This window comes from Carassius gibelio, chromosome B22, assembly GCF_023724105.1.
Source record: "Carassius gibelio isolate Cgi1373 ecotype wild population from Czech Republic chromosome B22, carGib1.2-hapl.c, whole genome shotgun sequence".
NCBI lineage: Eukaryota > Metazoa > Chordata > Actinopteri > Cypriniformes > Cyprinidae > Carassius > Carassius gibelio.
The window spans coordinates 24,111,945-24,125,679 of NC_068417.1; the positions used below are offsets into that span (position 1 = coordinate 24,111,945).

General features: G+C 34.8%; 2 protein-coding genes across 3 annotated transcripts; both read left to right on the plus strand.

Moving 5' to 3' along the window:
• The first annotated feature begins 332 nt into the window (after positions 1-332).
• Positions 333-5,228, plus strand: lpl (lipoprotein lipase). Its single transcript, XM_052590428.1, has 10 exons — positions 333-603; positions 1,408-1,595; positions 1,680-1,859; positions 1,950-2,061; positions 2,160-2,393; positions 2,477-2,719; positions 2,847-2,967; positions 3,216-3,395; positions 3,591-3,698; positions 3,839-5,228. The coding sequence occupies exons 1-10, from the start codon at positions 498-500 to the stop codon at positions 3,888-3,890; spliced, it is 1,524 nt and encodes a 507-aa protein (XP_052446388.1). The 5' UTR covers positions 333-497; the 3' UTR covers positions 3,891-5,228.
• Positions 5,229-6,991: 1,763 nt separating this feature from the next.
• LOC127988557 (lipoprotein lipase) lies at positions 6,992-13,009 on the plus strand. Of its 2 annotated transcripts, none has more exons than XM_052591337.1 (10): positions 6,992-7,277; positions 8,390-8,574; positions 8,658-8,837; positions 8,918-9,029; positions 9,113-9,346; positions 10,404-10,646; positions 11,260-11,380; positions 11,475-11,681; positions 11,869-11,964; positions 12,065-13,009. In XM_052591337.1, the coding sequence occupies exons 1-10, from the start codon at positions 7,175-7,177 to the stop codon at positions 12,084-12,086; spliced, it is 1,503 nt and encodes a 500-aa protein (XP_052447297.1). In that variant the 5' UTR covers positions 6,992-7,174; the 3' UTR covers positions 12,087-13,009. The 2 variants fall into 2 exon arrangements, with proteins under 2 accessions (XP_052447297.1, XP_052447298.1); XM_052591338.1 differs by having other exon boundaries at positions 7,007-7,277; positions 8,921-9,029.
• The last annotated feature ends 726 nt before the right edge of the window (positions 13,010-13,735 follow it).

The following is a 13,735-nucleotide window of genomic DNA, read 5'->3' on the forward strand; positions in this document are numbered from 1 at the left end:
ATTCTTCAGAACTCATTAACCAATTAAATTTTTTAAAGCACGTTTGTCATTTGCATTTGCAATGTATTTGTATATTTTGTAATATCTTAGATACAGAAAAGTTAATTGGAACTGATTTTCACCAGAAAAAGAAAAAAAAAACTCGTTTGCTTGTAGACTCTCAGGGGCCTCACAACTTCATAGACATGTAATTCTAAGTGATGAGTCAGTGTGGGGGTTCCTGGCGTTTTATTGGTCATATCAGGCCTTACCCCGCCTCTCTTGACCAATAGGATTTCACTGATTTGCATGCGGTCCCGCACGGGAGGATAAAGACGCACTTGTAGCGGTACTGATTTAAACTTCGAGAGAAACTCTGGACACAAGACATCTGAAGCAGCTGCTACCCCCCAACTGGAACATTAACGTGCTGTAACGCTGTAACTACCCGGATCTCAACGGCTTTTACGCTCTGTTTAAGAAGTTGTTGCATCCGTGATCGATATAATCATATTAATATGGGGAGAGTACGCAGCGCTTGTTTTATATCTTGGATGTATTTGGTCTACGTTTCCTCGGGTTTTGCAAGTACGATTGAACCAGCGAGTGAATTTACCACTCTTGGTAAGTAAAAGCTTATTAAACCTTATTTTACTGCATTTTACTGAATTTTAATTTTGTAACTTTATGCATTTTCTTTAAATAAATGTATACTTTTATATTTATAAATTTTGTCTCAGAATTTAATGTTGGATGGTGCAAAATGTTATAAAAATGTATTGCTTATTTATATAATTATTAATTTATATAGGCCCTTCTGTGTTATTTGTATTTTATTTATGTCTTAAAAGACTATGTTTGGTGGTGCAAAAAATATTTACGTTTTTAATGAATCTTTTTATTAGTATTTTTAAGAAGCATTTATTATTATATGGCGATTGTAAATGTTATTAATTCCTTGTCTTGTTCTGGTCAGTCTATGTTCATTAACTTTTAACTTTTAAAATATATTCCAAGCTTGATGATTTGTAAAGAATAACTATAAAACTTAATAGTATCTTAATAAATGGTAAACTTTGACTTTACTATATACTACACAGTAATTATCATGTCAAACGGTTGTTTGAGACTTTGTTTACTTTTATTTGACATGCCAGACCAGTCGGTTATGAACACATATTGAAAGACTTATTGCAAAACTATTTTTTATGTATGGTCAGTCAAGCACTGGGAAAGGATCCAAGCTTGCCATTTGGAAATAATTCCTCATATACAAAATAAGGGAAAAGTATAAGCACATGCAAGATAAGCTTCTTTGCAACTTCAATAATTAATTTTTTTTTATAAGTAGCTTACAAGTAAAAAGCATTTAATGGAAGCAGCACTTACCTTGCTAGCAGTGAAACTTGTTGATCTTGATTTTGACAGATAACATCATGGAAAATGCCACAGAATGGATGATGGACTTAAATGACATCGAGTCCAAGTTTTCCTTAAGGACCACCGAAGAACCGGAAGATGATCTGTGCTACATAGTTCCAGGCCAACCCGAAACAATCAAAGAATGCAACTTCAATCCAGACACCAAGACTTTCATAGTTATTCACGGATGGACGGTGAGTGTTTCTTCTACACTTGTTGACAACATTGAGTAAATGTGCAAAGCAGTCCAAAGCATGACGCCATTGATTTCCTCTCAGGTCACGGGTATGTTTGAAAGCTGGGTTCCCAAACTGGTAACAGCTCTGTATGATCGAGAGCCAACAGCCAACGTGATTGTAGTGGACTGGTTGTCCCGTGCGCAACAACACTACCCTACATCAGCTGCCTACACCAAACTAGTGGGGAGGGATGTGGCCAAGTTTGTCAACTGGTTACAGGTAAGTCAAACGCTCGGAGGTGATTTGTTCTACGTCAAGATGGAGTTCGTTTTATGCAGTATTCTTCATATTTCTGGTTTCTTCATCCAGGCTGAGATTGACTATCCTTGGGAGAGGCTGCATCTGTTGGGCTACAGTCTTGGTGCTCATGTGGCAGGAATCGCTGGGCTTCTCACCAAACATAAAGTTAACAGAATCACAGGTAACTTGATTTTGTTTCCTAGGGTGTCACCTTTTTAATTTACCCGTAAAAATGCATTGATCAACCATTAAAATGGACCAATTTTATTGTATCTTCAGGCATGGATCCTGCTGGCCCTAGTTTTGAGTACGCAGATGCCCAAAGCACTCTTTCCCCCGATGATGCCCTTTTCGTGGACGTTCTTCACACCAACACTCGCGGTTCTCCAGATCGCAGCATTGGGATTCAGAGGCCAGTGGGGCACATTGACATCTACCCCAACGGAGGAACCTTCCAACCCGGCTGTGACCTCCAGAACACTGTGTTGATGGTGGCCACCTCTGGTTTAAGAAGTATGTTCCCATTGTACTCCTCCGAAGTTTTTAGATTTCAAATCACAAATACATGCTTTAACGTTTTTCCTTGGTTCTCACAGACATGGATCAGATCGTGAAGTGCTCCCACGAGCGCTCCATTCACCTGTTCATCGACTCACTGGTGAACCAGGAGCAAGAAAGCATGGCTTACCGCTGCAGCTCCAAAGACAGCTTCAATAAGGGAATGTGTCTCAGCTGCCGCAAGAACCGTTGCAACAAGGTGGGCTATGGAGTCAACAAAATTCGCACACGCAGAAGCACCAAGATGTACTTGAAGACCAGAGATGTGATGCCATATAAAGGTGAGAAGCACCAAAGTTTATGTAATTAATAAAACAAATAAAGGGTGCATTTTATTTTTATATACATTTGGAATTTTAGAAGTTTTTTTATTTTATTTTATATTAAAAATAAAAAATCTTTCCACAGTTTTCCATTATCAAGTAAAGGTCCACTTCTTCAGCAAGACAAACCTAAGCTACACTGATCAGCCCATGAAGATCTCACTGTACGGAATCCATGGCGAGAAGGAAAATATCCCCTTCATTTTGTAAGTTAGCAGCATTTCCTGATTTATATGTCAGGACTTAGTTCACACAAGTTCTAAATGATCTACGAATGCAATGTTAAGATGTTTACCAAGAAGGCTCTTGGACCTTTTTTTTTTATTTCAGTGATCATTTATGGTACCAAAAATCAGGTCGTGCAGCTAGTTTAAACCATGTTTGGCTTAATATTGAACTCTGTCCTGAACTGAGATAACAGAGAAAGTGATAGAGATGGTTTTTGATTCCACAGGCCTGCTTTGAACACAAACACCACCGTGTCTTTCCTACTGACCACGGACACAGACATCGGAGATCTGCTGATGGTAAAACTTCTCTGGGAGAAAGACACCCTCATCAGCTGGCCATGGTGGAACCCCGATACCTTCCATGTCCGCAAACTGCGCATTAAATCAGGAGAAAGACAGTCTAAGTAAGCAGAGAGACATAGTTTGGCAACTTAAATATTTTTTAAATAATTGTATGTATTATTTTGCCATAATGAATACTCAGTTTTATCTTTAATACTGTTGATGTGCATTTTTATTGCATAATACTTTTATTTTGTACTTTTATACCTTTAAAGCCTGTGCAAAATTTAGAATGTATGTGTTTGTTTTCAATCTAGGATCATCTTCAGTGCCAAAGAAGGTGAATTTTCCTACCTTTCCCGTGGAGGGGAGGCCGCCGTCTTCGTGAAAGACAAAGAAGCCCAGTCGAGCCGCAAAAGCCAGAGGTAAATTTCTATCTGCCATCTCCCCCAATCTGTTGACACAGCTCAATAAAAGTGGCCTTCCCTGCTCCGTTATTATGTTCCTGTTTTATTTGTTGTGGTGAGTTTTGTTTGACTAAACCCTTTGCACTTTACACTGGCAGATTGCACAAGTTGAAGATGCACGGAAGTTCGTTCAAACAGAGCACCGAGTAAAAACACACGTAAAAATCCACCTCCGCCGGGATCTGGCACAGAATCTGCCAGGGAAAACTGGAACAGCAGAGACAAAACCTCTCCCGAATCTTCAGACTAGTAACCTTCACCCCACGCAAATTCAGAAACACACCCTGCAAGAAACCACATCTTAAAAAAAATGTTGCTGCTGTGCAGTTTTAAAACAAAACAATCACTTTGGATACCACATTACAGGTCATCTGAGATCTGGCTAGACAATCTTTCCTGCATCTTTAATCCATAAAATTGATCAAGTCTCTGTGCAACATATTTATGCAAGTAATCAGTTCCAGTCTATCTAAAAATGACTTGCACTTAGTTAAAATGATTGGCTAGTTGTCCACCAAAGAGACTCTTCTTTTGGATAAAGATGCAACCTGAAAACATGTTACGGTTTATTTTGTTTATCAGTATAACTCTTGAAATTCCACTTAGAAACTAGGTTATGTAGCCATTTGTTTGGTTGTACTGTGAATTATGTTGTACCAAAACAGTTTTCTAGCTATGCTAATCCTCTTTGCTTCACTTCCAAAAACGTTTAGATTTGTCTGTTGCAACCGAAAATCAGTCTGATTTGCTTTAACCAATAATGGGACCAAATCCTCTCTCTGCTAAAACAAGTTGAAATAATACTGTAAATATTTGTAATTGTCATTATATATACTTACAAACAGCTCTTTAAATGTCTACCTTTTTCTTCCATTTCTTGGGTTATTGTGTCTGGCACAGATCACTTTAAAGGCTTTACCACCCTTTGATTCAGTATTGTTTGGTAAAAGAGCAAAATCAACAAACGATTCTGCTGATTCAATTTTGTTGTGTTTTTTGTCACTTCTTTCAATTCAGTTTTGTTTGGTAAAAGAGAAAAATCAACAAACAGTTCTGCCACTTTTGTTTCGTCTCCCTCAAAGCAACTCAACGATGGTTTCGTCTGCATTTTGAAAAAGTAATGAGGCAAGAAAAAACTAGTTTATGCATGAGCCAGCCAAGAATAAAAGCAAGATGCATTTGATCTAAGAAATGTTGACAGTTGTCCAGGCCTGACAGGGTTGACATAATAGTCACAAATACACCAAAACTATCCCTTTTTCCTATTTATTAAATGTATATATTTGTATATTAAGCACCTAATATATGTATTCCATGTTTCTGAAGTGCTCTTGCCTTTTCTTTTGAATTATGTAGCCTCTCTATTTTTATAAACAAACGTTGACTGATTGAAGTCACTGGAAGGAAAAGAAATGATCAGTTGTGATAATATGAATCTATATGCCGTGCACTGTGTGATGTCATTTTAATAAACATTATGTTACTGTATGTGAGCGCTTTGCATTTTTAATTTAAATCTTCATTTTATGTGCAAATGACAATTTTTGCATTTAATTTGTATTATTTCATTCTTAAATCCTCTTTAGGAATGTTTTTGATATTTCAGGCCTTTAACAAATTGAAACTATTTTGAAATTGGCTGCAAATTTCACAGCATCAGCAGAAATCTGGGACTTGACATTTGGCAGGGCCTTAATCTTTTTAGAATGTGTTGTTTAAATATAAATATGCTAATCTGATCTAATAAAAAGTAATAAAAATAAATAAATAAAACAACCACATGTCATTGTTTTGTTCACATTAGCTTCATTCATATAATATGTTATGTGAATGAAACTTTACACATTCAAATAACAATGTGTTGTAAAAAAAAAATGAAAAAAATAAAAAAACAGTAGTGCACCGACTTGTTTTATGGGAGAGCGGCTCATGTGCAGTAACCTCAAATCAAAACACAAGGAGTTTGTTCTTCAAGATCCCCTCCACTTTTTCATGGAAGAACAACTTCTTGGAATGAAAATACAACATTCCGATACTTTGAATAATCAGAACCTTCTGCCAGAGACTATTGTGAAATTCAAGCATTAAATTTTTGGAAAATACCCTACTTCTGCCAGTTTATCACAGTAAGGAAAAAAAAAGTTAGATATAGAGATTTAAATGAAGACTTTGATTTATCACTATCTAATTCTTCTTAGAAATCATATTTAAGCCCCACTGAGTTCTTGAACGGTGGACAATGATTTCTTGAAGTGTTTCCATCTGCTAAAGAACATGTGACAGGTTATTAGTTGTTTTTGTTCTCTAAGAATATTTTGGATAAAACCAGCAATTCTGGTGCCTGGTCCTTGCTATAACAAATGGAAAGAATGACCACAATGCAAGTGTCACTGAGACTTTCGGCAGGGTCTGAGTGTTATGGTATGACAAATGCTGGGTTAAATACAGCTTTGCGTTGGGTAAAATATGGACAAATGTTGGGACAAAAGAACCCAGTTGCTGGGTTTGTCCATATAGTACCCAGTGCTGGGTTGTATTTAACCCATCATTTTTTTAGAGCGAGCAAAGAGCATTTAGGGTATTGGCACATATGTTATAAGTCTTTTTTCCATCGAATGTCTGTTAGAGAGACATTACTTCTCTCTTTCCTCCATGTTGAATTAATTAATTGCATGAATACTGACATAAGGTGTTATGTCAATTTTCATGACATACAGTAACATGTTGTTGCCACAAGGTCAGGTCAGTTTGAAGTGGTCTAAAACCTGTCTGACCCATTTTACATACTTATTCAACTATAAGCTTTAGATTCAAACTCTGTGCAGTTTATAGCCTATGTTAAGTTAGACAAATGCATGACACATACATGAAATTAAGTGTAAAACATTGTTTTAAATAGAACAATAGTTAGAATGATAAATAGAACTGATAGAACAATAGAACGTCTGAAAATAGATTTATGCGCTACATTTTTAGAAAATTATTAAATACCAGATAACTGCAATCAAACGTTCTATTAATGTTGCTGCAAAAACATTTGTTCATAACTTGGGGAGAACCTTGCCAGAACGATATATAGATAGATAGATGGATCTGAAGGATGGATCACATGAATCTGAAACGATCCGAGAACGAATATGATGACAGAATTTTCATATTTGAGTAAAAAAGGTCAGTTCAAGGTGAAAACGGCTTGTTTTATTTTGGTAGAGAACCTCGTGAGACTTCCACAGCTCTGTGTGACTGTATTACCCCGCCTGTGGGCTGAGACCAATGGCTCTTATTTAGGAACTCAGTCTCAGATTTCATTAAAGAGTTGAGTATTCAAGCAGCACCGGGAGCTCGCGAATATTTTATTTCTCAGTTTATGTTATAAGAGAGCGCGACAGGAAGGTGAGGATCAAAAGCGCGCCAAAAGTTTAAGCAGAAAAGACATGAACATTCTGTCAATCCAATGCGTTTCGTGGCTCGTATTAAGCTTCACTGGTCTGTTCGTCGCTGCTCTGGAGAAAGAAATCTTCTCGAACGAACTCTTTGGTAAGATGTTTATTAGATGTGTGTTGATGCGGCGTGAGAAATGCATTCGGATAACCTTGAGGCGTTATTTTGTTTGGACGCGACGCTTTTCTTTAATTTGTGATGTCTGTGTTTTCAATTCCTACCGCGAATCCTGCATTTATGATGGGAAAATTTTAATATCCGGCATCTGTCTGAGCTTTTAAATCCACGAATTAGTCTGTTGAAGACACCGGTGATCTTTTACTAGCTAAACATTCTTAAGAGTCGCCTAGATGCATTAATTTTTATGGACGATTTTTTAAATGTAGGCTACATTTCATACTCACCACAAGGTAGCTAGTCTAAGCTAAATGCAATCCGATTAAAGGTGTGATAATTGTGTATTATGCATATTATGGCTCCTTCACCCACCTATTATGTCGGCTGAGGTGAACTATGAAAATATTTAGTGTCCTCTCATAACCTGTTTTAGGCATGCCAAGTGGCCATGTCAAATTTGAAACCTATTTTTTATTATTCCGTATTTAATTTATATATTACAATACATTTAAATAAATAATATTACTTAAATATTACTTTTTTTATTACAGTTTTCATGTGAAATTGTCAATTAATGCCTTCCATTCAAATGTTATTTTAAAGGGAATTAAGAGCTATTTAATTATAATTAATTACAACAATTGTGAATCATTTTATTTTAATAGTATAACTTAATATATTATATATTTACATAGAGTACAAGTTAATAATTATAATGCAGATTTCTTTGTATAATATTTATAATAACAAAATCATTTACTTATTTTTTGAGTTGACGGTTTTTAATTGTACTTTATTAAAATGTTATATTTCACTTTCAATGTATTTCATGTGTTTTTTAATTGCATTTAAAATTGTATAGTTTTATATTTGATATAAAATTTTTACTTATGACTGATATTCAGTCATATCTATGTTGATTTAATATTTTTGCATGCTCAGTTTTATAATTCTTATAGAATTTTTGTATACTTTATCCAAATATTTGACTTTTTTAAATTTGATATTGCATTTTCATCTGTGACTTTTTTATTTAAAGTACGTTTTAATTGTACTATATTACTTTTTCAATGGCTATCACCTTTACATAGATAATTTTCTGGAGGATCTACGAGACCTGTCAGATGTCAACAAAGCCAGCGTCAAGTTTTCTCTGAGAAACCCGTCCCGACCAGATGATGACGTGTGTTACATTGTGCGTGGCAAACCAGAGACTCTCAACAGTTGCAAATTCAGAAACACTTCTAAAACCTTTTTGGTCATTCATGGGTGGACGGTAAAGCAACAGTTACATAGATTCTATAAATTCAGCTGAGTCTTTTTCAATATTTTAGTGTTAAATTAGCTCTTTTCCCCTAGGTGAGTGGATTGTTTGAGAGCTGGGTTGAGAAACTAGTTGCCGCACTTTATAACAGGGAGAAGGATGCTAATGTCATTGTTGTGGACTGGTTGGAGACGGCACAGAACCATTATGTGGTTGCAGCACATAACACGAAGATGGTGGGACAAGAGATCGGACTGTTCATAGACTGGTTAGAGGTACGTGTTAGCAAATCAAATCAAATACACATACTGCTATTCTAGGTTTTCATTTGCCATCATTGTGCCCAATTCATAAGGAGACTTCCAGGATTCCTCTGGAGAAGTTGCACCTCATCGGCTACAGTCTTGGTGCCCACGTTGCAGGTTTTGCAGGAAATCATGCAACCAATAAAGTTGGACGAATTACAGGTAGGTTTATTGGTGTTCTTTTGGAAATAAATCTTAGAACAGGTCTTAAACACCATATGGGACAACAATTGGATTTTTTGCAGGTCTAGACCCAGCTGGACCAGACTTTGAAGGGGTCCACGCCCATGGACGGTTGTCTCCAGATGATGCCCATTTTGTAGATGTCCTCCACACATTCACCCGAGGTTCCCTGGGTCTCAGTATTGGCATTAAGCAGCCAGTTGGCCATGTGGATATATACCCTAATGGAGGAAGCCTCCAGCCTGGTTGCAACATGAGAGGAGCGCTGGAGAAAATTGCCAGTTATGGAATATTTGGTAAATACACTTATCTGGGATATTCAATTAAATTCCAATCTACAGTACAGGTCTGCTCACTATTTACCACCAGTTTTCCTCAAAATACTTGGGAAGTATTACACATACATGCGAGTGGTTGTTGAATTGTTGATTGATGAAAAGTTGATTGTAGCATCATAGAAATTTGACACACATGAAGTAATATTTGAAAATCTAAGTCCCGGTTCATAGACAGGGCTTAGCCTAAAACAGGATTAGGGCATAGTTCAATTAGGATATTTAAGTGATTTGTATAAACATTCTTTAGAAAAAATGCATCTTAACACAACACAAAGATAAGTTGTTTTAAGATCAGTCAGTGCAAGTTTCTTGAAAAAGCCCAGATTTACATTTTAATCTAGGACTAGGCTCAAGCCTTGTCTGTGAAACCGGGGGTAAATGTTTTAAACATTGTGTTTTTTTTAATAAAATATATTTAAAATACATTTTAATTTATTTACAATAAGTGCAAAGTAAATTCTTGTTTAAAAAACTTAATTTTGATTCATCATTAATCTGGACAACACTAAAACATAATACAATATAATCAATTATAATAAAAAAGTAAATCAACGTACATTTAAAATATATAAATGTTTTTTAAATAAAAAATGCTGATTTGTTGAAAATCCTAATAACACTAAATAATATATTACATTGTAAAATATTAACTTAAACACACTAAAAAGCATTTTACATTTTTTGAACACATTAAAAAAGTTAATACATGTAGGCATATTTTTATTAAGAATTACATTTTTAATTATTTTGCTATGAATAAAAAAATACTGCATTCTGCACTGACAAAAATATTCTAAAATGCCTGTTAACTTTACCAAAGATGGATAGAGATTAGTTATGTATCACGAATAGGTTGTCACATTTTTTATAATCTGTTTTTTTTTTATCTGTTTTGGCAACCCTTTTACAATTAAATCATTCATCACTACTTAAAACCAGATTATTTACACATATGACTTAAAAGATCATATTTAAGTTTAAAATCATATAAATTTTGTTCCATTAATACCCTTAGCCTTAAATAATGCCATCAGATGCGAGCATGAGCGGTCCGTCCACCTGTTCATCGACTCCCTGCTGAATGAGGAAGAAGCTAGCAGAGCATACAGCTGTGGGAGCAATGACATGTTCGACCGCGGCATGTGCCTCCAGTGTCGAAAGAACCGCTGCAACACCGTGGGCTATGACGTCAGCAAAGTTCGTAAGGCAAGAAGCATCAAGATGTTCACCAAAACACGAGGCTCCATGCCGTTCAGAGGTAAGTGTCAAGTTTCAGAGGAGGAATTTTGAAATTGTCATTTAAACAATAATTTTGTTGCCTTTTTGTTTCTGTATAGTTTTTATTAAGAGTTAAGACAATACCGTTTTCAACTAAAAATGGAAACCCTTTTATGCGTTTGGGGAGCTTAAAAAGCACATTTTAGAAAATGTCTTTTAAAGTGCATGTTTTTTTTGAAAATGATACAATTATGACCTCCATGTAAATTATAAAAATGTGAATTTGTGAAAACAGTTACATCATGCACTTGTGTGTTACACGTTCTGTCTTTAGGCTTGCGCGAGTTTCTTTACAAAGTGACAGTGCCAACTACTGGGCCGGTATACAAAATACAGCATGTGTGGTCATTTTCGCGGATCCGTGTCAACAAGGACCATTTTGAAAAAAAAATTTTATTTATGAGAATCTTTTCAAAAAAAATTTTTAGTAGGCTACTTCAAATAAAAAAATTTAATGTAGCCTTGGCAGTTAGCTGATTTTTTTCGTTTTTTTTTTTTTTTTTTTTACTTTTTATTCATGGTTTTAGTGTTAGCTAACAATAATAACCCTGTCTGTGAGACGCTAAAACATTTATAATTTTTTTTATTTTCAGTCTTTCATTATCAGCTGAAAATCAACTTCCTTGGAAAAATAAATCAATTAGCGATGGAGCCAGCACTGACAGTCTCACTATATGGTACCAATGGCGAAGCAGAAGATCTCAAGTTGAACATGTGAGTTATCAAAAAATGACATCTTAACGATCACGATATAGTGTGCATATGAGTCAAATTCCATTTGCTAATGATCTTCACTAACTTCAAGCAGACAGGAGAAGATCACCCCCAATAAAACTCATTCATTCCTCGTGGTAACCGAGAAGTACATTGGAGATCTTCTGATGCTGAAGTTTAAATTGGAGGAGTCCACATCGTCTTTACTCACTCTGCTCTCCTCGTGGTGGTATGGAGATTCTGCAAATTCTGGCATACAGGTCCATAAAATCAGAGTCAGAGTTGGAGAGACACAAAAGAAGTATGTTTCTAAGATTTATTCTTGATATAGTGAGCATAACATTTTTTGAACGCATTATAATGTAGAACATATCTACTGTTTTATAATTTAAATAATTTTCGCATTAAAAGACACCTGATTTGATGTTTTATTTCCTAATGCATTAACATTCACACATTTTTAAGAGCATTCATTCTTCATTTTTTAGGATTGTGTTGTGTTTGAAAGATCCCCAAGCAGGAAGTTCAACTCAGAACGTTGTTTTTGTGAAATGCAAGGAGCCATGGAGGTCTTTATCTAGAAGGTAACAATAGCTATGATTGTCTATGATAGAATTTGGCTAATATCTTTACATTTAATTTTAAATATTTCTCATAATTACAATTTTTTTTGTTCCAACACAGGCCCAAATTGAAAAGCCAATGAAAGGATTTACAAGTGATTTTGATAAAGCACTTCAACAAATGTATTTGTACAGCTGTTATTTATTAAGACTGCAACTGCACTGACTGTACTCTGTTGGATATATTATGTGTTGCTATGAATGTGATTCATGCAAATAGATTGTGGACTTTTGCACTAGGGTTAGCCATAGGCTTGAAAAGCAATGAAATGTGATTGATTTTATTAAATAATATTGGATTTGTGTTTGAAATTGCATTTGTAACGATGATGCGTCTGGCTAACAGATTGTCTTTTATCTGTTTTACGAAATAATTTAAGCATTTTGTACGAAATAATAACAAGATTAACATTATTTATCCTACCGTTGTTTTGACAAATTTTCACGGGTTAAATCGAGTCACTTCAATAGGAATCCATGTGATTAAGAAAATCACGTGAAGGCAAAATATTTCCACACAGACATTTCATAATGGGTTACTCTCGCAACTTCGTCATGTTAAAAGTCTTGCCAATTTAGCTATTTAAAAAATGTTTTTTGCCAACTTTTAGAAACTTTTTATAAGTGACTCGAACAATAATAAGGCTCACATTTTCAATCTAAATTACATAAAAAGAGGAAACCCAAAATACCTAGAGGTACACATATCACTTGAATTTTGTTAGGTGCTATTTGCAACTGTTTAATTTAATGATAATATTGAAAAACTGAATAATTGTTAATTTATGATACACCTTGTTAGTAACTTGTTCTTGCGATACGGAAATCAATACGGAAAATTCCTCCATATTAACATTGTAGATTGTGCCCTATTTTCACAGGCTTTTCTTAGAGTGTAGCATACTGATTAACTACTAATACACTGCTTAAAAGTATAATTGTTCAGAATGTGTAGTTTTGTTTACTGGGTAATAAAAAAAAACAACAACAACTGTAATCATTCAAATATGTGTACGTTTTCAATGATTCATTGTATTTACAAATAGTTATTTAAATTCTAATATCATATTATGCATTTATATTATTTTTCGAACAAATCTAAATAAACATTTATAAAATATATTTTTAGCTGAAATGTTATGTAGTGAAAACTTAGCGATTTGATTACGTAATGACATCATCGCACAATGACGTCACAATGTCATTTACCAACAAATCAACCTACCATTAGCAACTTCCACTGAAAATTATTTGGCAAGTGTTTAAAGCTGCTCGCTTTGAAAGTTACATTTGTTTCAGCTGTTTGAACATTGCTACCCTATAAGCAATGGACCTTTTAGCCTGCTAAGTTTGTCTTGAGCATGTCTGGATAAAATATTATTAGGTAAGAAACGTGGTTTGATTTTGACTGAATTATCTGTCAAAAAGGACAACGTTGAGGGTTCCTTTTCTCTGAGGAAAATGTAAACACAATATCATCCCTGCTGAAAACAACAACACAAAAAACAACAGAAACCATCAAAGAAATTCTAATGATTTCCACTAGAAATACCATTGCAATCATCAGCTATTAACCATTAAATAATGGTTTCCTGTAGTGAGTTTTGGTACATAGTCTTTAAAATTAGCATTTTTTTTAAACTAGCCACCAATAGAAGTTGACCAATAACCAGTAGAGACCCAAAGGGACATTTACAGTTTTCATTAAAACCAATACAATTACCATTATAAC